This window comes from Notamacropus eugenii, chromosome 2 (genome assembly GCF_028372415.1).
Source record: "Notamacropus eugenii isolate mMacEug1 chromosome 2, mMacEug1.pri_v2, whole genome shotgun sequence".
NCBI classification, from domain to species: Eukaryota; Metazoa; Chordata; class Mammalia; order Diprotodontia; family Macropodidae; genus Notamacropus; species Notamacropus eugenii.
The window spans coordinates 51,647,231-51,670,677 of NC_092873.1; the positions used below are offsets into that span (position 1 = coordinate 51,647,231).

At 48.1% G+C, this 23,447-nt stretch overlaps 3 protein-coding genes and 1 long non-coding RNA gene across 13 annotated transcripts; 3 read left to right on the plus strand and 1 right to left on the minus strand.

The window, feature by feature from the left end:
• Positions 1-24: 24 nt before the first annotated feature.
• Positions 25-3,370, plus strand: ALKBH4 (alkB homolog 4, lysine demethylase). The gene is made up of 3 exons (XM_072640294.1): positions 25-159; positions 1,499-1,696; positions 2,287-3,370. Exons 1-3 carry the CDS (start codon positions 25-27, stop codon positions 2,899-2,901), a joined length of 948 nt encoding a protein of 315 aa, XP_072496395.1. The 3' UTR covers positions 2,902-3,370.
• A 1,711-nt stretch (positions 3,371-5,081) lies between these two features.
• Positions 5,082-10,583, plus strand: LOC140525179 (uncharacterized). Its single transcript, XR_011973949.1, has 2 exons — positions 5,082-5,114; positions 9,708-10,583. It is a non-coding gene; the product is annotated as an uncharacterized lncRNA (long non-coding RNA).
• On the minus strand, positions 9,626-19,032 carry ORAI2 (ORAI calcium release-activated calcium modulator 2). Of its 8 annotated transcripts, none has more exons than XM_072640301.1 (3): positions 17,536-17,583; positions 13,993-14,230; positions 9,626-10,304 (listed from the first exon to the last, which is right to left on the minus strand). In XM_072640301.1, exons 2-3 carry the CDS (start codon positions 14,215-14,217, stop codon positions 9,759-9,761), a joined length of 771 nt encoding a protein of 256 aa, XP_072496402.1. In that variant the 5' UTR covers positions 14,218-14,230; positions 17,536-17,583; the 3' UTR covers positions 9,626-9,758. The 8 variants fall into 8 exon arrangements, with proteins under 8 accessions (XP_072496402.1, XP_072496405.1, XP_072496401.1 ...); XM_072640304.1 differs by lacking the exon at positions 17,536-17,583 and adding an exon at positions 18,878-19,032 and having other exon boundaries at positions 9,675-10,304; XM_072640300.1 differs by lacking the exon at positions 17,536-17,583 and adding an exon at positions 18,165-18,295 and having other exon boundaries at positions 9,675-10,304.
• Positions 17,518-20,417, plus strand: LOC140525174 (uncharacterized). Of its 3 annotated transcripts, XM_072640295.1 has the most exons (3): positions 17,518-18,390; positions 18,963-19,035; positions 20,057-20,417. In XM_072640295.1, the coding sequence occupies exon 1, from the start codon at positions 17,518-17,520 to the stop codon at positions 18,388-18,390; it is 873 nt and encodes a 290-aa protein (XP_072496396.1). In that variant the 3' UTR covers positions 18,963-19,035; positions 20,057-20,417. The 3 variants fall into 3 exon arrangements, with proteins under 3 accessions (XP_072496396.1, XP_072496398.1, XP_072496397.1); XM_072640297.1 differs by lacking the exon at positions 18,963-19,035; XM_072640296.1 differs by lacking the exons at positions 18,963-19,035; positions 20,057-20,417 and adding an exon at positions 18,849-18,938.
• Positions 20,418-23,447: the final 3,030 nt, after the last annotated feature.

The window sequence follows — 23,447 nt, forward strand, 5'->3', positions numbered from 1 at the left end:
CCCGGCGGCGTTCCGGGCACCGGCATGGCGGCTGCGGGCGGCGGGGGCCGGAGCGGCTGCGGGGCGCGGCCTCGAGGCTGCGGCTGCAAAGGAGTCCGGACCTGCCTGCTGTGCGAGCGGGAGCGAGGCGGCGGCGTGCCCGGAGCCCTGCCCCCACAGGTGGGAGTCGGTGGGGAGGGGCGCCTGGGCCTGGGCGGGCACCCCCCTACTTGTGTGGCTTCGGGCGGGGCTCTTCACCCCAGGGGCTTCGTGGGGGCGGAGACGTCGTCAGCTCCATTTCACAGACGGGCAGACCGAGGCCGAGAGCCCTGAAATTGGCGGCCGCCGCCAGCCCGGCTTGGGGCCCTTGTCCTTCCTGCGGTGCTCCGTCTCCGCTCTGCCGCCCCGATGAGCGGCGTGGGACGGGCGGCCCTGCCCATTCTAGTCCCCACTGCCGGTGGGAGCCGTCCTCGGGCGCTGCTGGGCCCCGCCGGACGGCCCCCCTCCTCCAAGGCCGCCCCCGTGACCAGGCTGCACCGTGTGGTGGGACGGGCACGCGTCTGTGCGGTCCGGGTCAGCGAGGATGGGATTCCTGCGGGGCCTCTCGGGGGAGTCTTGGGAGGGCCGATGGTTGTGTTCGTCCTTCCTTCTAAGAGGACCGTGACATCAAGATGGTGACATGACTTGCAGCTGACTTTGGTCTGAGGGAGGGAGGGCTGCGCAGGTCACCAGCCTCACTTTCTCCTCCTGAGCCATCTGGGTCCAGTGGCCTGATGTTGGTCCGGAGGACTGGAGATGGCCCAGGATGCACTGGGAGACCCTGGCCCTTTCAGGCTAAGGTCTTCTAGCATTCTCACTTCTACACCCATTCAGTGAATAGGCTTCTTTAAGTTACTCAAGGGATGGCCTCTTTAATCCAAAAAAACCAAATCAAACTGGGAGGGGAAGACCCTCAGGATTCCTGCCTAAAAGAGAAACAGTTATGGGCCTGGGCTGGAAGAAAGAATGGGGGAGGAGGGAAAAGAAGAATCAGTGAAACTGGGGGCCCCGGGGCTGCAGGGAACACTGAGTCAGGAGGGGCTGGTGGCTGGGGGGCAGTGATAGAGGGGGAGCAGGCAATGGGCAGAGGAGGAGAGACTTGGATATGCTAGAACCCAGGAACCGGGGAGAGAGAAATAGATTGTTAAACTTCCAGCTTCTCAGGAAAAAGAACATGGGATTGAGATTATCTACCCAGGGATGGCTGGGAACAGAGCAGTGAATTCAAATCCAGCCTCAGACACTAGCTCTGTGAGCCTGGGCAAGCCACTTCACCTGTCTGCCTCAGTTTCTTCTTCTGTAAAATGGGTATCATAATAGCACTTCCCTCCCAAGGTAAGGATCAAATGAGGTATAAGGTGCTTAATGAGTGCTTGTTTCCTTCCTTCCCTGGTGAGGACAGAAGATGATCATGGAGACTTGACCCCTGAAAATGAAACTTGCTCATTCCAGGACCTTGCTTCTGTCTTTTCCTCTGCAGAAGACAGCCCATTTCATCTACTGTTCAGAAACGGGTTTGGCTGTAGGAACAGAGAAATCAGAATTTGCTGGCTGGGCTTTTCCTTTCCCAGGAGTATCTCTGATAAAAAACTTTGTTAGTGCTGAGGAGGAAGCTGAACTGGTTCGGTTAATGGATCAAGATGACTGGAAACTTTCACAGTCTGGAAGAAGGAAACAGGTACAGCCTATGCATCACCATTTGCAGAATTGTTTCTGTGGCAAATGGAACCAGCCACAGGTGGTTGATGGAAGTTGCTATCCCCTTCTGCCGTTAGTGTTCATCTTGCTGTGTTATAGCACTTCCCAGCTGTGTTGTGTACCGATAACAACGCCCTCCCCTGAAGTCTTCTTCAGCAGAAGCCCAAGCTCAGGTGGATCCTACCAAGCCAGAAAGGTGTCCAGCTAGAAACACCATTTGTCTGGGGAATCAGCTCACTGGAGGGCTCATCAAGTGGCAATTATTTTGGCCAGAGCAGCCCCCAGAGACCATCTCCCAAGGTGTGCAGGGAGCTCAAGCCCCATAGCACAGATAGGGGAGCACTGGTGGCCCCCAGATACAGGGCTCAGTGGCTGTCATTGAACCATGGCTAGTTTAGGCCTACAGACATTTGAGTTAGAAATCCATTCTACCTGGATATCTTTGTTCAACTCCTTAGGCACTTACTTCAGATTTGTTTGATAAGGAAATTGCTGGCTGTGAAATTTTTTTTTTAAGTGAAAATCACCATTCCTTTTTCCTTGCCCTCTTCTGTTTTCCCCTTTCTATAGGACTATGGCCCCAGAGTCAATTTTAGGAAACAGAAGCTGAAACCTGGCAGCTTTGATGGCCTGCCCAGCTTCAGTCGGGAAATTGTGCAGAGGATGGGGGTTCACCCCATCCTGGAGAGGTTCCTTCCAGTTGAACAGTGTAACTTGGACTACCACCCTGAACGAGGCTCTGCAATCGACCCCCACTTGGATGACTCCTGGCTCTGGGGAGAGCGGCTAGTCAGCCTCAATCTGCTCTCACCAACAGTCCTATCTATGTCTCGGGATTCAGATGAGAGACTTCAGTTACTCTCTGTGTCCCAGCAGGGAACAGGGAACTCCTTGCCCAATGACACAAAGATGGGAGACCCAGAGGAGGGTCAGAGCACCTGGAGATCTGTTCCGTGTGACCTTGTGGAAGTGGCCATTCACTTACCCGCCAGGTCCCTGCTCGTGTTGTTTGGGGCTGCCCGCTATCAGTGGAAACATGCCATCCACCGCCAGCACATTGAAAGCCACCGAATCTGTGCCACCTTCCGAGAACTGTCAGCTGAGTTCTGTCCTGGAGGAAAGCAGGAAGAACTAGGGCAGGAACTCCTGGAAATAGCTCTGTCATTCCAAGGAAAACCTGTGTGACAGTTCTAGAGAAAGGGAGCCAGTACCCAGATTTGTCAAGAAATGAGTCCAGGACCCAACAGCGCTACTGATCCTGAAAACACACAGTTTTAAGAAAAGCACACTTGAAACCCGGAAGCCAAACGTGGCACCATCGAGTCCTGCTCCATTGTCAGAGCAGTTTGGGGAATTCTCACCTTTCATTGTTTTTGTTCTGGGGGAAAAGTAAGGCTGAGGGCCTTGAGGGTCTGTGCTGGGGAAGTCTGTCCCACTGAGGCTGCAGCTGCCCAAGAGCAGCCAGGCTGCCGGGAGCTCACAGCACACCCTTGTCCCAACTCAGCTGAGAAGATCTGATCCTGTTCTTGGTGGACCTTGGCCTATGAATGTTTCCTTTAGTTAAAAAGGCCCCTAACTAATTATATCTACCTCAACCAAATCAATGTAAGACTAGTGACATCATTCTAAATATACACAACATTCCATGAAAAGATGATTTATGTCATTAAATGTCTATTTTTTTAAGTTCTAAGATGGCGATAGAAGTCTGAACTGCCTGACCTCAGTCATTTGAATGACAGATTTGCTGCTGGTGCAATGCCCCTAGTCTGAGACCACACCCATCAGCATGGGCTGGGCAGCCTTCCCTTGGGCAGGGGTTGGGAGAGGCCTACCTAGGGTTCAGAAGAATCCTTATACAAGACCCAACAAAAGGAATGCCCTGGTTATGAAAAGCTTTCACTAGAGGGCAGAGCCCACGTGCCTGGGCAGAGTTTCTTGTTAGGAGATGTGGACGTTCTCACATTGCTGTAGGACAGTATTAGTAATGCTCCTATGTGCCAGATGGTACCACCCATGCCACCCTCTGCACACAAGAAGGTGGCTGGAACCAGTTTGATTTTCACTGCTTAACAGTGAGGATGTCTGCCCAGCAGAGAAACTGGAAGTTAATAATGGGGCTCAGACCTAACTTCTTTCTGGGGACAAGCCATGGTGAGGCCTGCCGAACTCCATGCAAGCCCAACCCCCTGGCTGCCCTAGGATGCCGAACTCTGAGGAGGTAGCCCTCCAGAATTCCTCGGGTTCTAGAAACCCAAAGTGGCTGGGACATCACTGGGTTGTGTCCTTCTGTCCACTTCAGTTTTAATTTAACATGGGCATCTGGGGAGCAAGCACATACTGGGTATCAGTACATTCTCATACCAGAAGGCTGTCACATCTAATCACGTACCATGTTTCTATAGATTTGTTGGGTTTAACATACCCATTTTCCAAGTTGGTAGTTATATTTTTATGAACTCAAACTGCAATAAATAATACAAAATTCTATATTGAAAAAGAATTTTAGAATTGAGAGATACCTTAAAGGTCACTCATTCCAATGCCCTCACTTAACCAGGTAGGGAGATTTCATCCCCAGACAAATGTAAGGTCCCCCAACTAATCCACAGCAGAGCTGGAATTACAGCCAACAGTTTATAAAGAGCTCTCTCCATTAGTTTATCTCTACTACTTCCTCGTGGCTTCTAAAGAATGTCATTCCATTTTAACAGTACATTTTGATATAAGGACATGATAATTCATCTTATCTTGTGCCTTCCCTTCCAGATGACTTCAGAAAATAGTTTATTTGCTTTGGATTCTAAATTTGGGCACAGGCTAACCAATGAGAATTTCTCAAATCAAGATGTGATTCTTTAGTTCCCCTGTCCAACCTGGCAAGGGTACTTCTGTTCCCTTGCCCAACACTGTAAGGGTATTCCAGTTCCCATGCAAGAACCCCCTAGGGGTTCTTCCAGACTGAAATAGTCACAGGGAATCTAGCTCAATCCCAGCCTATAAGACCCCAGGGGAGCCAAACTAGTTCTAGAGGTCAGGTCAACACAGGTTTTAAGTGACTTGCGGGGGGGGGGGGGGGGGGGGGGGGGGGAACAGTGAACTAGGGGGCAAAATCCAGAATAGGGGCTCATAATCTAGGGTCTGAATTTTTAAAGACATTTTTGGCTATTTTGTTGTATTCAACAAAATTAGTTTCCTTTGTAACACTCTGTTTTACCTTATGCATTTAAAAACATGGTTGTAAGGGGTCAGTGCCACAAACTAAGTCAAGACCCCCTGTCCTTGATTATCCTGGAACTAGCAGTTTCTGTCATCCTGCAGGCTAGATGGGCATCATCCCAGACTACAGTCCAGCTTAGACCTAGGCTGAAGTGACGTCAGGAGCTATACCACTAAAGGTAATAAACCCACCTGTTCCTCTTACCTAAGGTCCCCTTATATTCAGAGGGGGCTATTTGGGGGGAGGGGAGTATAAAAAACCAAATAGTTACTGGCCTCCTCACCTTCCCCTCCTTCCCCATGGGAAAAAGGCTGGGCCCGCTCTGGAGCTGTGGGCTCAGCCCAGCATGTGTCGGTGGTTGCGGTTGGAGAAACAGGTCACAACCCAGACCTTTAATCAGCTTGGTTTATTCTAGTCGAGGTCACGCCAAAGTGACAGCCAAAGTGTTGATGTGTTTTCTTTGGAAAGATGGCATTCGATAGCAGCATTGAGACCATGAGCCAAGTCAACGTTATTCTACTAAGAGTCTAAAAGTCATGAACTGAAAATCACCCAAATTCTGTAGCTGCAAGAATGGCTGTTAAAACTGAACCGAAAACAAAGTCACTCAGAGAGGAGCAGCACCCTAGCACAGTGACTACTCTGGATTTTCAACAAGTGTGGAAATCTGTGGGGAGGAGCCCTGAATTCCCAAAATACAGGTTAGAATCAGAATGTCAGAGTGAAGAAGGCCCTTGGAGAAACCTAGTCCAACCCCTCCCCCCCTTCTTTAAAGGAGAAGGAAATGAGGAGCAGACGGGGAGAGTCAGAACTTGAACCCAGGTCTTCTGACATGGTCTGGGGCTTTTTCTATTCTAGCTGCCAGTCCTGAAAAGTGTAGCCTCAAACAACTTTGCCTATTATAAAATTATATGTAATGAATCTGACCCAAGTCAGTGGGGCTTATCCCTAGGTCAGTCATGGAGGTGACTATTTGCTCCTCTTCAGCTGGGTTGGAAAAGAGAGAGGCTTCACGCCCCAATCCCACCAGCTAGATAGCAGCTCTTCTGTTCTTTCTTCCATACCCATAGACTTGAATGTCAGTCCCTTCCCCTGCAGTCCCAGATAAAGGGGTGAAGATGTCCTAGGTTTAAGTCAAGCATAGTTATTACATTAATTGCTTTTTTCTGGGGGGGGGGGGGGTCATCTCACCTTGAGAGGTGAGATGTCCCTCCTTGAACAATAGGAATTGAGTCTTTTTAAGGCAGTCAGGCAAAAGACTTGTAAGTAGGAAGGATGATCTGGGGATCCTTAAGAGAAGCATGAATGTTCCTATGGTGAATAGTCAGTCACTTCTTGGACCCAAGGGGATGGGCTTAATGGCTTCCTAAGGTCACATCCATCCATGCAATTCTATGGAGGTCTTGATCTACTATACAAAATGGGACAAGCTTTTTATAGCTTCAGTTATTTATTCAGCCCCTATGAGAGAGGGATTATATACAATATATGCTTTACATGATTCCCACGCATTGAGGACTAGAGCCACCCAAAGGAGGGTACAAATGTCTGTCCAAGGGCCACCTTTCTGCCTCTGAAGTTGGATCATTCTGTTGTCAAAGAGCTCTCACTAGAAAAATTATTTTTCTCTGGATGCTTAAAAACATTTGGCCTTCTTGATGACTGCAATAGGAAAGAGTGAATTTTGAAACTTAGTGCCAAATATTCAGTGGAGGTGCTCTATATTCAGTCATCTCAAAGTGTTTGGATGTCAAGGTTTGACAGAAACCATGAAGGCTAGGACAGAGAAAGTGCCCTAGTGGCCAGGAGTTAATTAGGTAATAATAGGCCAGCCTGCTTCCTGTGCCACAGGGGATCTGAGCCTGGATTTGAGTTCAGGAGGAACAAGTGCAGGGAGACCCCTATGCTCCTCAGTGTGGGACCCAGCAATATCCCTGAGCCTCCAGAGCAGTCAGGCAACTACAAAGGGTCAGCCCCTGTCATATTCTTGTGAGACCTTCCCTAAACAATGTCCAGCTTTTGAGAACTCACATCAAAGCACCCACCAAAGTTCCTCCCCAACCTAATCTGGTCACTTTAGTTAGAAATATTCATAGTTCTCTAGACACAACTGTGGTCAATTCCATGTGCTGTCGCATCTCTGCACATCAGCTCTTCACCTCTGAACAACACCCTGGGAACCATCACAGACAAAAGAGGCCAGAGGAGCCCACCCTGGTCCCCTAACTCCTAAGCCCCCCGTGGTGGACGCCATGCCTCTTTGACACATTGCTGCTTTTCTTCCCATATTTATTACTAGATAGGTCCAACTCAAAAGTCTACACAACAATAAGTTTTATAACAACTGCTCTGAACTGGGTCAGAAAATGGATGGCTTTTTTTTTTTTAAAGCCTGGAAGCCCTTTCTGTAGCAGGTCAGAGCCATCCAACCAGACCAGCAGAGAAGGTTAAAGCTCAAGCTGTAGCCCGCCTGCCTCTTAGCGCATCGGCAAATGAGCCAGGAATTCTAGATAAGAACAGGAGGCCCCAGGAACAGCCTTTCCATTGTCACAACATTAAGTCCCTCTACCTTCCTCTGTGGAAGAGCCAGATCTCCTCCCTCTTAGCTCCTCATGCTTCACGTCACAAACTGCAAAGCTGTCTTCGTACAAGGATCTCAACTTACATATTTTTACAGGGCTTACAACAGTAAATCAAACATATCCAACACGATTAGGGGAACAGATTCACCAAAAACACGTTAAAGAGAAAATGTCTAAACAGCATGCAGAGAGAGCATTGTACAAGTATTTAAGTTCTGTCTTCAGCTAAACGAGATGGGATTTCTCCATGACTGCCTTGGCCGAGTGCCACCAGGTGGTGGCCACTGTTGTTGGCTTGGTCAGGCAGGCAGGCTGGGCTGCTGCTGTGGTCTTCAAAAACTCAGGGTCACCTCTATGATTGGATGAAGGACTGGATGCAAGTCATGATCTTCTTTAACATCACAGCAACAACTTCTGTTAAGGAATTCCCTACCTACCTCACAAAAAAGTTCTTCACATTTCGAGGTTACGTTTTTAATATTGTTGACAAGAGTGTGTCATGTCTTAGGCCTTTAAGGATTTTACAGCAGAGATGGTATAGGCTCTTAAAAGTTATTCTATTAAGTTGCCATTAGAGATTAGAAAACTGCTTAAGGAAGGGGCTCAGGGAACTCCACTATCATCTGTAAGAACAAACAAAAAGCATCCCTCTGAGATTACAGCCTCTTTCATGTCAAGACAGCGAAGACCAGTCCTTCGAAAGCTTTTAACTCAGAGATGCCCCGACATGCCACACTGTGACCTGAGGCAATGGCGCACAAGGTCACTGATTCTTCCTCCCACTGGGCCTTTTCTTCTCAGAGGATGTGAGATAGGCGTGTCTCTTGTGTCAGGGACCCTTTGGGCAGTCTGGTTAAGCCAATTTGTTTTTAAAAAATTTACAATGGAAAGAAATGCTAAATTTCAGTTAGAAGTTACAGTGAAAACAGATGTAATTTCCTCCTGTCCAAGTTCTCCTCAGGTATCTGTGTACTCGGGTTAAGAACCCTGCCAGAGATCATTGGCCTCTGACAGATGATCACAGAAGGGTTCTTGGTGAGCACTTTAGGTCAACCCTTTCATTTTACAGAAGTGAAACCAAGGCCTGGGTCTTCATGGGAAGTTTCAATGGTTCCCACTGAGCCAGAGAGCCAATCTGGGCCTGAGCTCAGGCTGGCAAGTCCTGATCCAGGGCCCAGATAAGAATGAGGAGGTAAGAGCAAGACTGTAAGTGGAAGTCTCAGTGACCTCTAAGAGAGGTCCCTTCCAACTGTGAAGAGCTTGTGATCCAGAGAGGGTGATAGGACCCTTGGGGTGCCATCCTTTAAGACTAGAAATATCTAGCCTTGGGTCTGCTGTGAAGACCTGTCTCCCCGACTGTAGGAACCAGATACAGTTTTCTTGTCAGACAAGATGCCTCCCAGTGGCTAGGATAAGACAACTTTGGGGTGCTTGCCCAAGATGTGATCTCCAAATGCTGCAGGGCAGCAGGCAAGAGCAGGAAATGCACCAGGGAACATGGGGTAAGAGGCAGCTTTGGTGAGTCCTCGGGAATAAGCCTCCCATCCCTCACTGCCCAGATGGTGCCACCAGCACCCAGGCAAGGGAGCAGATGGCAGACACTGCTTCTTAGGCAGCTTGCATTGCCTGCTCTGAGATCACATCTGCACAGCCTCCTGAAAGGGTGAGCTTCTCTAAGGGCTCAAGAATTTGGGGTTCTAGGTACATCCTCTCTGCCCTCCCTCCCTGTGATATAGAGGCTACAGCAAGAGGCAAGGAAGGAAGGCACAGCCCCAGACTCTGTCCTGGATCATTCCTTGTTGGCGATTTGTAGGAAAAGGGCAACTGTGCAGCCACTTCACCACTGAGACTCTTGGTCAGGAAAGATCATGAACTCCATGCATCCCCATGCCCAAGGAGGCTGGTCTCTTTACCTCCTAAAATAGTTTACTTTTGTTAGATGGGAAGGGAGAGGGAAACTTACTGTTCTTGGCAACAGTTTCTTATTTTAAAATATTTCCATAATCTCAGGGATAATTTCCCACAGATTATCATTGTATTGAGACTGAACAAAATTTTGGTCTTGATCTATCTGGCAGTGTCTCAAGCAGCCTCACAGAAACAGGAATTAACAATCTGGACTTTTAATATTCCAAAAAATTCAAGCAACTATTGTGTTCCTGTGAACAAAATGCCTATTTTATTTCCAGCTTCTTTGCCCTTGACAAGGACATCCCCCTCCCCCCAGCGTGTCCAGCTACTCACACGACCTGCAAGCTCCTCTCGTGGCCATCCAACTGGACTTTCAGTTTGTGAAGCTCCTCTATCTCCCGATTGTGCCGCTCTGTTTTGTGTCGGACCAAGGAACGGTAGAAGTGAATGGTGAACACTACAAAGATGAGGCCCACCGGCACCATGATGATGGTAGATACCAGGGCAGCCTGCCAACCTGTCTGGCTAGTTGGCCTTGACTTGGAGTTGGGCCCATCTTTCACACTTGAGTCCACAGGGAGGAATTTGATCCAGCACAGGAGCACCACCTCTGCCAGGAAGAGGAGGATCCCCAGAACTGTGGAGAATCCCCAGGCCAACTCGATGTAAGGGTGCATGCGCTCATGGGGGGACTCACTGATGGAGTTCAAGTTGTGAATGTTGCTCACGGCTTCCACATTGGGCAGGATGCAGGTGCTGATGAGGAGGGCAAAGAGGTGGACCGCCACCAGCACCGTGGTACAGGCACTGAAGGCAATCAGGAGCATCTGGGGGTACTGGTACTGCATCTCCAGCTGTACCTCCACCATGGCCACCTGCAGAACAAAGGGGGCACTTTGGAGTTGGCCCAGTGCAACCAATGGGCCTAGTGGACATGAAGAGAGCATCTGTCATGCTCCCGTTCCTAGGGTATTTAGACCAAGGCTGCTTAAACTTTTTCCACTCCTGACCCCTTCAGTGCTTCTTAAACTGTAGGGTCCTGAACCCACAGTTTAAGAAGTGCTGCTTTATTCCCAGTTGATAAATGGTCAAAGGATATGAAGAGGTAGTTTTCAGAGGAAGAAATTAAAGCTATCTATAGTCATATGAAAAAATGCTCTAAATCACTATTGATTAGAGAGATACAAATCAAAACAACTCTGAGGTACCACATCACACCTATCAGCTTGGCTAACATGACAAAACAGGAAGATGATAAATGTTGGAGAAAATACGGGAGAGTTGGAACACTAATTCACTGCTGGTAGAACTTTGAGCTGATCCAACCATTCTGGAAAGCAATTTGGAACTATGCCCAAAGGGCATACACACACACACACACATACTCTCTGTAGAGTATCAGGATCCATGTAAACATCGATATATAGATACAGATATATAGACACAGACAAAATGATTCACTCCAAGGCAGACTTTGAGGTCTGGGCACCAGAAGGGGCAGGGAGGCCAGGAGGGAATGCCTTCCAGGCATGAGGGACACCCAGATGCAGGGGCACAAAGATAGGAGGTGAGATGTCATGGGTGAGGAAAAGAGAGAAGGATGGTTTGACAAACTGAATGGTGGAGGAGGGACAATAATGTCCAATGAAACCCAGAAAGATGGGGCTGAGGCCAAGCTGTAACAGAAGGGGTTATGTTTAATCCTAGAGGCCACAAGAAGCCATGGGAGCTTGTTGCATGGGGAGTCACACAGTCCAGTCTATACTTATAGAGGATGGCCTCAAGTGGGGAGGCCCACAAGGAGACTGCTACAGTGAGCTCAGCTGGGAGCTGTGTGAGAGGAGAGGATTCAGTGCCAGAGACAGCAGGAAGGCAGAAATGTCCTTTTTTTGCAGAACTGGATACAGTTTTAGTGATGCTGAGTTTAAGTTGTCTTTGAGACTTCTGCCTAATGTGAAGGGTTCACCAGCTCAGGGGAGAGACCAGGGCTGGCTAGATGGATCTGGGCAGAGATGATGGTTAAATCCAGACAGCTGATGAGGTCAACACGAGGGAGTACAGAGGGCCCAGGGCAGGATGATGGGAAACTGAAAATGCTACATGCAGCCTAATGTCTCTCCTGACCTCCAGCCTTGCCTCACTGCAGCAAGTCCTCCCAGATGTCCCCCAAGCTCTGTCCAGAGCAGGGCTGGCATAGCCAATGCTAGCCCATTTGTTTTCCAAGGGTCATTTCAAGGGCTCCATCCCAGGAACTGAGCCCAAGAAGTGAGTGGCCATGCCTCAGTGTGAGTCCCAGCTTCCTGAGAGTATTGATCCAGCATCAAGAATGAGAGTGATAACAGGAAGACCTGGCTTCGCATCTTGGCACTGACATGTCCTACCTACGTGTCCCTAGGCAAGTCAATCCCCCACTTCAGGCCTCAGTTTCCTTGTGTGTAAAATGAGTGGGTAAGACTCAATGATCTCTAAAGTCCGTTCCTAATGCTCCAATGATCTTCTCTCCACCAACTGGCCCCTCCTCCAAACTCTCCTTTCCATTGGGGACAGCTGTCCTTGTAGACAAGGAAGCCTGTGATCTGAGTCACTCTTGGCTCTTCCCTGGCCCTTGTCCCCTTCTGCCATCGGTTGCCAAGTGTCATCAATTCTTTCTCCACAACACTGCTTACATTCCTCCCTTTCTCTCCACTCAGACTCACCATAGTTCTAGCCCTCACCATCTCCTACCTGGAGGACTAAAATCACCAAGCTCTTCCTTCTCCAATCCACCTACAGAACTCATCTCCCCAAGGCACAGGCTGAGCCTGTTCACTCTATTGCACATCGGACAAAAGATTAACTAACTCCTCAGTGTGACTTTTCAGGTTCTCCACAATCTAGCTCCCACTTCCCATCCCAGTCTCAGTTCCTATAATTCCACTTCATGTCTTCCTCTATGCATCAGCCAAATATTCCTCAAACATCACTAGCACTCCATCTTCCACCTCTGTGTTTTTGCACAGGCTGTGCGCTCTCAGTCTGGAATGTACTTCCTCTCAGAATCCTTTCCTCTCAGAATCCCTGTTTTCCTTTAAGACTCTGCTCAGCCTTCTCTAAAAAGTCCTGACACTCCCTGATGCTGCCCAAATGCCATCATGCTCACTTTGTGTACCTGGTCCAGTGTCACTGATGACAGCTCTGGAGCTGTAAGGCCTTGAGGGCTATGGGCTATCAAAGACCGAAGAGGACAAGAGGCTGGAGGTGTGTGGCTTGTCCAAAGTCACTTGAGGGCATAATTTGTGGAGGTGAGATTCAAACACAAACCCCTAACTTCATGGCCCTAATGGAAGAGAAGAGAATGTTCTGTCCCTGTGTCCTCATCCCCAAAGGTAGTGGCTTGCACACAGCAGATGCTTCACAGATGGGAACCCAATAAATTTGAACGCTATTCTTGTGACTCAACTTCTCCAGAAGTAATCCTAAACCTGTAACTTCATAAACCACTTGGTGTTTATAACTTTTCTTCTGATTCTCTGCTTGGGTGTACAGTCTGTGAGTTGGGGAAACAGACTGCCCAACATCTGGGAAAGCAACATTCTTTGGCCTCCAGTCTTTTCCTGATACATAAAATAAGGAATTTCCAGGTCCTGGGACTCTATTAAATGGAACCATTTGGCTGGACTTCTTCAAAAACTACCATATAAAATCATATATCTAACACTCCTTGGAAGCTAACTTTTCAGCTCCCTTCAAGATGGATAGATATCCTTCCAAGGCATCAGAAATCATGGCAGATGCTGTCTTCAACACTGTCCACGTCTCCCTCCCCCAAGAACCTCATTTGTACATCTCTGGATACAGCCTATATTTCCCTAGTGGAATATTAGCTTTCAGAGAGCTTGCCCATTCATCCCCAGCAGCCAATACAGTGCCTGCATGTAGTAGGTGCTTAATCCAGGCCTGCTGAGCTCAACAGAACTTTCTCATGATTCACAAGGTATGAGGCCATCACTTTGCCAACAAGGCATCATGGGTCTCCACCATCACTTAGGTCATTTTTGGGGAGTCAGGACTCTTCCAACATGGCAGCAAAACTGACCCCCAGCTCCTACTCCAATCTTTCATATTCCAAAACCAAGTAAAGGAGGTCACTCACATGGCCCAGGATCAACACTGGCTTTGCAGGAGAAACTTTATCTGGCGAGGACTGTGTTTCGTGAACATGCACATGGAGCACTGACCATATCCTCACCCAGGAAATAGTAACAGTGTTTGAAAGAGTGGCAGACCTCCTGACAACAAGTAGTTTTCAGGGCCAGAGGGGATGAGAATAAGGGCACTTGGGAGTGAGGAAGGACCCTATGGCCCAAACTTCCTGCCTTACCCTGATCTTAACCTGATCTTGTTTCTCCCCACATACCCTCTGCAGAACTCAGGATATTGACAAAAATCTCCTAGCAAGCATTTCTTGGCTGCCAGAGCAGGCCAAGGGCAGTCTGTGACTTTAGTAAGCACCAAAGGACCCCAGCAGACACAAAGTCTTGCTGATAACATCTCCCCATCCCAAGATATTAGTTAAAAACTCACCATGGCAAATCCAGACAATAAAGCGGAAGTCCGGCTAGAAGCTTTGAGCTTAGCCCTGCTCAAGTAGAGCTTCCTCCAAGAAAGGGCTTGAACCGAATGATGATTAGAAGTGACCAATTCCAAGTAGCTGCGACGAACCCAGTCCCGGTAATCCATCCCTTTATTACCTGGTTCGGAGCAAGCAGGTGGGGAAGGGTCCACAGGGACATTGAGCTCTGCACTCATGGTGGAAGTAAGGCTTGGGGGAAGAAATAAGAGAAAACTGATGTTCTGAGTGGAGCCAAGGATGCAGGACAAGACAACAAAAACCAAGTAAATGTTTCAGAAATAAATTTGTAAGGCACAACAACTCTAGCTCTGTAATTCTATGGTTCCCATCCTTGTGGTATCTAAGTGACCTGATAAACAACAACCAAGAAAAAAGCAAAGAGCTAACTCTTTCCTAATAACAACTCACATTTATAGAGTTAAGAGGCAGGCAGTAAATTATTCCCATTTTAGAGACAAAAAAACTGAGATGCAAGGTTAAGTGATTCTCTCAAGGTTAGTCAGCTAGTAAGATGTGGCAGAGTCTGGATCTGAACCTAAGACTTAGGACACCCACTCCCATGCCCTTTCTGTCACAGCAAACTGCCCTATTGCTACCAGGTTTCATGTTAAGACGTGGGAGGTCCGTCTAAACTTGGAAGGGGCAGAAGGTGAAGCTTGGACCTACACAACAGGGCACTATCCCAGTGAATTAAACCGTTAGCTTTGTTGGCAGCGTCTTGACTTCAGCTCTTGAACCTGCCTGATTAGAATACCTGCAGAGCTTCCAAGCAGAAGTGGGAGTACAAAGATGGAATAGAAAGATTACTTTAAAATTTCTTGAACTCTCCCCAAGGAAGGAACCATTCCAGGACCTAAAGCCTAACCTAACATTTTGCACCTGTCTGCAGTTGAGAATTTCGAATAATACCAACAACACCTGATACTCCCTACTCAGCATTTAAAACTATTTTTCCAAATGCTCCCAGATCTGAAGAATCAAGACTAATTATCTTCAGTCCTTTTAAAATATCTGCACCAACCTTCTCAAGGAAGGCATCTGAGTCAGAAAACAGTATATCCAAGGGGTGAATTGTTCTTCAATAGACTGTTGAAAATCCCTCCCATGATGTTACAATAAAATTTTCTTTTTATCAAGCTTTAGGTTAAATCAGTATATTTTACACACTAAAAACAAAAAGGTTATCATTATGAATAGCTAAAAGTCATGAGCAGGTCTTCACAGAGTTAAAAAATGACTTTTAGATGGAGAGTCATATATTGAGGAGAAATATGCAATTGGAAACTGGGTAGAGAGATGGTGGTGGTCAGCCTTTTTCTTTTCCAGTCCTGTTTGACTATGACCCCATTTAGGTTTTCTTCGAAAAGATACTGAAGTGGTTTGCCATTTCCTTCTCCAGCTCATTTTACAGGAAATTGAGTCAAACAGGGTTAAGGTGACTTGCCCAGGGTTACCTAGCTAGTGTCCGAGGACAGATTTGAACTCATGAAGATGAGTCTTTCTGACTCCAAGCCTAGCACTCTATCCACTGCGCCAACCAAGGGGAGGGGTACCAATTGTGAATTTGGTTTTGCAGATTTGAACTAAATGTAAGAGGGTTTGGTCTTGTGGACCTCTTGCTAATCCAAATGGAGATTTCAGGGGAACTGGAATTTAGGGTCAGAATATGTATCACTGTTGTTCTTCAGCTGTTTTACCATGCGTGACTCTCTGTGACCCTCCATGACCCTATTTGGGGTTTTCTTGGCAATGATACTGACTGAAATAGTTTGCCATTTCCTTTTCCGACTCATTTGACAAATGAGGAAATTGAAGCACACAGGATGACTTTTCCAGAGTCACACAGCTAATAAGTGTCTGAGGGTGAATTTGAACTCAGGTCTTCCTAACTCCAGGCTGACACCCTTATCTAACTTGCTGCCTCAGGATATCTATCCATATACCAAAAGGGACCGAATCTGCGCATATAATTATCTATGATTAGTACTAATTCATCTGTAGAGTCAGCTTCAAGGTCACAGGCACCTTGTGGTTAGTTCACTTGGCACAAGATACTAATGCACAAAGTCTACATGAAAAGACTGCTTAGGGCTATTACAAACAAATCAGTGTTTCTGGACCCTGGTGAGCTAAGGAGGGGTAGGGGAATCTTACAAATGCCAACAGCAGGAGCAAAGAAGAGGGTCTGGAGTTTTTACTTTTATTTTTTTGCCTATAACTTGAAAAGTAAACTCATGGTTTTTTTCCTTTTTATCTACAAGTTGCAATTTTAAAAACTGCTTATCAGGAGAGAATCAGTAGTTTCAGGAAGAATTTTTTTTTTGAAAGAGAAGGGGGGCAATCTTAATAGAACTCGATGACTTACGTAATTCCCAGCTGAAAAACTTAGGCTCTTTTCATCTGGGTTTGAGGTACCTCGCCCATGTTTGGTCAATTACAGGTAACTGACACTCCCTGTGAATAGCACTGGATACAAGCATTCTATATTCTTCCTTTGGGGAGGGTTCAGGGAAACTAACTCAACTAACTATTGGTTAGCTCTATGTAATCTAGTAACGTCCTAATTAGGAACTGCCACCTTCTTTTCTTTGGGTTGCTCTCCCACGTAAATGCAGTGACTCTACCCCTATTTGGACATTAAGGTGGGGAAAAAGTGCTAAGAGAGGAGCCTTGTAAACCCGTTTCCTTAATCAGTCTGCCAATTTGGAATCGGTAAGAAGACAGTGAAGCAGAGTGTCTGGTCAGATTAAATTGCTTTTGAGTGGGTGGTTTTGTGGGTTCTGATGGTCAGGAGACACCAAACAGGATGGACAGAAGAGCCTCTGCAGGCTGTTCCCATCCCCCAGCCTACCCCTCACTTTTACACAGCTAGTCCTAGTGAAATAACAAGGGACACAATCATTTCTCCCCAATTTCTGCTTCTGCCAGCTGTCCCCTACAACCCAGCACAGAAACAGGCTTCCCCATTCACCATGGCCAAGCACTAAGCATCTCCTGGGAGGGACCTAAGGGAATTATCTTTGGTCAATTTGGTATCATGAACCTTTACCATCGGGAAACACCACCTTACTGCAGCACAGTCAATCTATTAACATTATCAGAACCACAGCAGCAATTTCCCCAGAGACACTCAGCAGCCCGTGGGTGGGCACTGAGACAACCAGGATTGTCCTGCAGATCCTTCTCCAGGAAAACTACATTCAAAACACACACACACACACACACACACACACACACATCCTTCTCCAGGAAGTGCATCCGTGACATGTCTGCAGATATACACACCCATAGCCAGAGACAGATCCTCAGGTAAGTTCATCCATGAGATGATGAGATGAATACACACGCACACATAGCTAGAGATCCTTCCCCAATTAGTGCATCCATGCGGTGACACACACACACACACACACACACACACACATACAGCTGATGTTTCTCTATGAGAACTTGCATGCACGGTCAGCTGAAGGTGTATGCGCTCACACACTCACCCTCACTCACACTCCAGCCCACGCCTCAATGCAGAGCTCCACGTGGCATCCCTGCCGCCCCCGGTCCCCCCACACCAAGGCTCCCAGAGCAGGCTCCGCGCACCGAACTCTCCGGGGTTGGTTGTCCAGGTAGGGGCTTCTGGCGGCTGCGGGCGCCCCCGGGACCCCACCCCGATCGTCCCCATAGGGAGTCTTCCCCGCCCTCACCAGGTCCTCCTCCTCCTCCTCGTCATCTTTCAGTGCCCCCCATCACCGCGGGGTCCCCCTCGTCTTGGGGAGACTTTCTGGGACCGAGGGGGTTGTAGCGCCGAGTCTCCGCGGGGGTTCCCCGGTCCCTCCCACTTCTCCCCCCACACAGGGCACGTGATAGCCCCCCGCCCCGCGCCCCCCATACTCACCGAGCGGCCGCCCCGCCCTCGGCTCCGGCTCGCTGCAGCCGGGGCGCGGCTCTGCTCTCCCTCCTCCCGCTCCCTGCCTCCTCCTCCTCCTCCTCCTCCTCCTTCTCCTCCTCCTCCTCCTCCTCCTCCTCCTCCTCCTCCTCCTCCTCCTCCTCCTCCTTCTCCTCCTCCCTCTCTCCCTCCCGCTTTCGCCACCTCCTCCACCTCCCCCACCCCCGACGCAGCCGCTACCAGGACAACGACGGCCGCGGTCACGTGGGGTGGCAGGCGAGGGGGGAGGCCCCCGAGAGTGAAGAGAGGTCACGTGATGCCAGGAGCGGAGGCGGGGCCGCAGCCTCGGAGGGCAGCGCTGGAGGGTGCGCAGAGCCCTCTCCGCGGACGTCCGCGTGCGTGGGTGTGCTTGCGTGGGAGAAACCGCGGCCGGCATTTGTGTAGCGCTGTCTACGTCAGCCATTGAGTGAGCCCCTACTATGTGCCGGGCACTGGGGGGGGGGGGGGGGGGGGGGGGGGCCAAGCGCTTTCCAGAGATCTCCCTCGGTCTGGGTCTCAGCTCGCCCATCTCCCCGTGTCCACTCAGCCCCAGAAACAGGACAAAGGGCATCGGAAGACCTGGGTTCGAATCCCACTTCCAGCTACCGACGTAGTTCTACCCATAGTCATACCCGCAGTCCACCCCACCCGAGTGGCTCGGTTTCCTCGCCTGTAAAATAAGGGAATTGGATTGGGGCCCTCCCAGTTAAGCCGTCTATCCTCGGTGCCTCCCCCAGGTGCCCTCCGTGAACCATCTCTCCGGGACCCCTCCCCTCCCCTCCTGGCATTTTAGCCTACCCCTGGACTGATCGTGTCCACCCGGGCACCTTCTCTTAACCCCCCCCCCCCCACACACACACACCCCCACGCCCCCACCCTCCGCAGAGTCTCTGACAACAAAGCCGAGATCATACCCGGACCGACTAGGACGTTCTGAGCGCCCTGAACTCCGCGCCAGGGCTAGGCCCCCAGGACCCACGCATCCACTTTTCTTCCCAGGGACACGACCCGAAGGATTTCTGCCTTGGCCAGATAGACCAGATACAATGTAGCACGCCTGACAGTGCTTGTGGTTAGTTTTGTAACCTGCTGCTTAACTGGTTACGGGCTCAGTTTCCTCAGAGATTCTTAGTACCTCATGGGCAGATAAGGATCGCTTGGTCTTTGCCTTTCCCTTTTCTAGTCTCTTTACTATTCACGGCATTTCTAGAACTGCATCCAATAACAGTGGGACCAGGGGGAGGCCTCAGTGTCCTGGGGAAAAAACCCAATACTCTCAACATCCTGCAGTCACTTTCCTACCAAAAAATGATCTCTCCCCTTGTCCCGTGTAGTCCTTTCCACAGATGGAGCCTGCAGTCAGGCTTGGTGTTAAATGCTTCGAAAACAGTTACACACAACTGGCAAACCTCTATTCTGTACAAACATGGGTTACAATAATGTATACTGTGGATAGAGCTGTAATCAGAAAGACCCCCAGTTCGAAATTTACTGGCTATGTGACTTCGGGCAAGTGGCTAACCCTGTTTTCTCATCTGTAAAGTGGGGATAGTAACAGCAGCACCTACTTCGAAGGGTTGTCATCAGGATCAAATGAGATATATCTGTACATAGTAGGCCCCATATAAATGCTTTTATTTCCTCCTATTTTATATAGTTGGTAAAATAACCAGTAAAAACCATACTGACTGAAACCTGTTGCAGAAGTGAGGACTTGACCCCTTGTCCACAAGGCAGATCCAGTAAAACCTTGTGTGCCTAATATTCTATCTTCTTTCCTCTCTCCTCCTCCTCTCAACAATGTGTAAGTCTACAATGCTTTCCCAAACCAAGAAGAAAGTGGCTGCTCCTGTGTATTTAAAGCCATAGTATACAATTTTCATTTCACGAGCAATTAAGCAACCTTCTATGAGTCTTTGTGCTAGGTGATGGGGATATTAAGGTAATTCTACTCTCCTGGAGTTCAAATTGTGTTGGAAAGTAACTGGATAAAAAGGGCAGCTAGGTATCAGGAGGAACTGAGATCCAATCCAGCTTTAGATATTTACTAGCTGTGTGACCCTGGGCAAATCACTTCACTCTATTTACCTTAGTTCCCGCATTAGTAAAATGAGCTGGAGAAGGAAATGGCCAACCATTCCAGTACCTTTGTCAAGAAAACCCCAAACGATGTCATGAAGAATCGGACACAAACAACTCAACAACAAAATTTTGGATAAAAACAGCAGCGACTAATCGTTATCTGGATTTGGATTTTCAAACATGCACACCTCGCCTTTCTCAATGTGGGCTGCTTTGGGTACCCTTTGCTTTCTTCTAATGAATACTCTTCAATTTTATAACTGTGAAATGGGCAACAGTGTTCTTTTCAGGAAGGGCACATGAATAATTCATTAAGGCCAGTGATAGATGTACAAGACCAGTCAGTTTATAAATAAAAGTATTTCTCCAACACTGTGCTGGGCTGCATGCCCTACATAAACTCTCTTCCCTACTCAAAAGAGCACTGCAAAGTGACACATTTGTCTTTATTAAAGGAAATTTCCATTCCAGTAGATCCCCGGCTGTCTGACAGCTGGCAGGGGAGAGATGCCATGCTTTCATTTCCACAGTCCTCAGCATTCCTGGGGGAGACTGACAGGGGCCATCTAAGTTGTACAGGCTCCTGCTTTAAAAAACTGTTTGACTGCTTTCTCACCCAGACAACTGCCCTAATGAGCAGCTTTGCTGTGTTCTTGGACAACGGACCTGAGCACATAGAAGGCAGTGTCCCCCTCTCCCTATACGAGGGTGGGGCCAGAGAAAGGAAAAAGGAATGTTTACATAGTAGGTAGTTATATACGTCACTGGACCACAGGAAGAAGACACTTGAATGATTGCCCCAGCTTTATTGTAGGCTTTCGGTCACTTCAGTAAACACACAATTTCATTTAAAAGAAAACAGTCAAAGGAAGCCACAGCTGTGTGACTAAGATGACTAATCTTGCCCCTGGAGGAACAGATGGGGAAACTGACCTCAGACTTGGGGCTACTCTGGGGATGAGGCTGGACTGAGGGTTTATTTGTAAATCACTGATGTAAAAACAAAAGGCATCACTAATAACAAACAATCAGAAACTCAGATCCTACTACAGAAAACCTGAGCAATTTCCTCTATTTAAACCTCTTTCCCCACTACAATTAAAAAAGCTTTCTTATATTGAATTTACCCTACTTAATTAGCCTGAGGATTCATTTGAATTCACAAATTAGCAGTCCCCCCCATTCAACCCCGCCCCCCCAGTCCAGTGGCTTTTGTTGACACTTCAAACCTTCATAACCTTTCTAGACAGTTCAACTTTATCCCTCCCCATGAACAACCAACCTTCCTGTCACCCTCACATAGAACAAATTTGTTCCTGCTCTGTGTTTGCATAGGCCTCGCAGGCACTTTCCTTTTAAGGCCCCTGGCTCCCCCCACCCCGTGAGTCTTTCCAGATGCCCCCAGCTCTTGGTGACCCTCCCCCATCCCCACCAAGATTCCTGGGTTTCACTTTGTGTCTCCATTTTTGCCCTGTAATCCTTAGTACTGAAGGTGCTAATATATATTTGTGAATTTAGACAAAGTTAAGAGTATTTCTTGGAGGCAACGATGGGGAGAAGGCTGAATGGCCAGGGATGTCCATCCCTCAGTACCTGAGATCCTGTGACTTAGTATACTATTTCAAGGACCCATGATTTTGTGGGTATGGGCAGTCCCTCTACCCATTCAGATTGCAGCTCTCAGTACAAGTGTTGTTATGGCTGAAAAATGAATCATTTATGATGAGCCTATTGGAATAGAGCAAGCCTGGTCCTTGGATGATAAGACACACACATACATAGTCTATTAATGGGACAAAACAGCCTTCCCAGCTTCGTGGGACCTGAAGGCATAGCCTCTGACAACCTAGGACATGATGAAACCTTAGAGACCTTTAGTGGCATTCTCTCCAAGATGGGCCATAAAAATACCTGCCCTGCCTATTCCACAGGGCTGCTGTTAGTTATGTTGACTGGTGAGGTTTCCTGTTACTGGAAACTGAGTTAACTGAGGAGGATGGGGACAGGGTAGCATTTGAACTTCTGACCTAAAGGTTTGGGGCGGCTTCAGAAACCAGACCCGGGGAAGCAGTCAACTTCTTGGCCCTGTACCTTTTCCTTCCCTCCACTGAAGGCCCCCAGGGAACAGAGATGACTCAGGAATCTTGAAACCTCTGGCAGAAAGACAGAGATCATAGAACTGGGGACAGAAAAAAATTGTGGCAGCTGAGCTCAAGGGAGCATCCTAGCATCCTGAACCCTAGTCAAGGCCATGCCCTGTTGGACAACCTTCTAACTCATTTCTGAGATGGCAGCTTCTTGGAGTAGTTGGGGAGTGGGGAAAGGGTTTCATCCCTTCCCAACAACCTAAGCTGTTGTGGGAAAAGAGATTTATAGTGCTTCTCTCAAGTTAATAGTTAAGAAACAATTTAACAGATGGATCCAATCTAAACGCTTCTTGGCCACATGTACACACTTTTCTAAACATCCACATTGAGCAAGGGACAGAAAAACAAACAGGGACTTCCTGTCCTAATGTAAAAAGGAACAGTAATTGTGCAAGTACATGAGAACACTGAAGGCCAGATTGTGAGCATATGTTACATACACAGAAGCAAGAAGTGATCGTGACTAGCTCCTCTCAAGTGTCTCAGTGAACATGATTAACCTCATGTGGGTCTAAAGCAGCAGGTCTTGGTACCCCTTGACAGCCTTCAAAACTGAGGACCCAAAGAGATGTAGTTTATGCTAGCCAGAGCTATCAATGTTCACCATATTAAAACTTAAAACATCTTAGTGTTATTAGAAAAATAGTTTTGACCTCAAGGACCCCCTGAAAGAGTCTCAAGCACCTTGGACCATATTTTGAGAACCAGTGGTCTAAAGGAAATGGCCCAAAGGAGATCGATCCTTTTCTGAGAGGAGCATGAAAGAAATCACTGTTGAAGCTGGGTAGGTGGCCTCAGACCGATCATCAAGACCTGGAGCACAGGCAGGGAAACAGAATGGGGCATCTTTTGTGGGAGAATATCCCCAAGTGATCGTATAACCACTCCCCGTTCTGCCCCTCCCCCAAGATTCAGAATTTTTAGTTTTTCCAAGACAAAACATCAGAAACGGGAAAACAGATCTGCAAAAACAAGGCATAAATAAACCCAAACAAGGGTCCTGTTTCTTATTTTCAGTGTCTCAACAGTTTTCAAATATCCTCAAACTTGCCAGCTGGCTAATGTCGGGACACTGGGGTGCTATCCTGCGACCATAGAACCTTTAATGCTAGAAAAAAGCAGCAAGGGATCAAGAGGAGGGTGTTCTTTGTCCAGTGAGCCCTTCCCAAAGGTGCCCCCAAATGACTTTCATGAATCAGTTTTAGTTTAGATGCAGCACAGGATCTAAAACATCGATTGTCAGGGGATGGGGCCC

Coding starts and splice junctions, on each gene's coding strand:
- ALKBH4 (XM_072640294.1), top strand. CDS start 25: ATGGCGGCTGCGGGCGGCGGGGGCCGGAGCGGCTGCGGGGCGCGGCCT. Junction 160..1,498: donor CCGGAGCCCTGCCCCCACAG/GTGGGAGTCGGT, acceptor TTTCCTCTGCAG/AAGACAGCCCATTTCATCTA. Junction 1,697..2,286: donor AGTCTGGAAGAAGGAAACAG/GTACAGCCTATG, acceptor CCCTTTCTATAG/GACTATGGCCCCAGAGTCAA.
- LOC140525174 (XM_072640295.1), top strand. CDS start 17,518: ATGCGCTCACACACTCACCCTCACTCACACTCCAGCCCACGCCTCAAT.
- ORAI2 (XM_072640298.1), bottom strand. CDS start 17,768: ATGACGAGGAGGAGGAGGAGGACCTG. Junction 14,231..17,742: donor AGGAGGAGGAGGAGGACCTG/GTGAGGGCGGGG, acceptor TCTTCCCCCAAG/CCTTACTTCCACCATGAGTG. Junction 10,305..13,992: donor TATTGTCTGGATTTGCCATG/GTGAGTTTTTAA, acceptor TTTGTTCTGCAG/GTGGCCATGGTGGAGGTACA.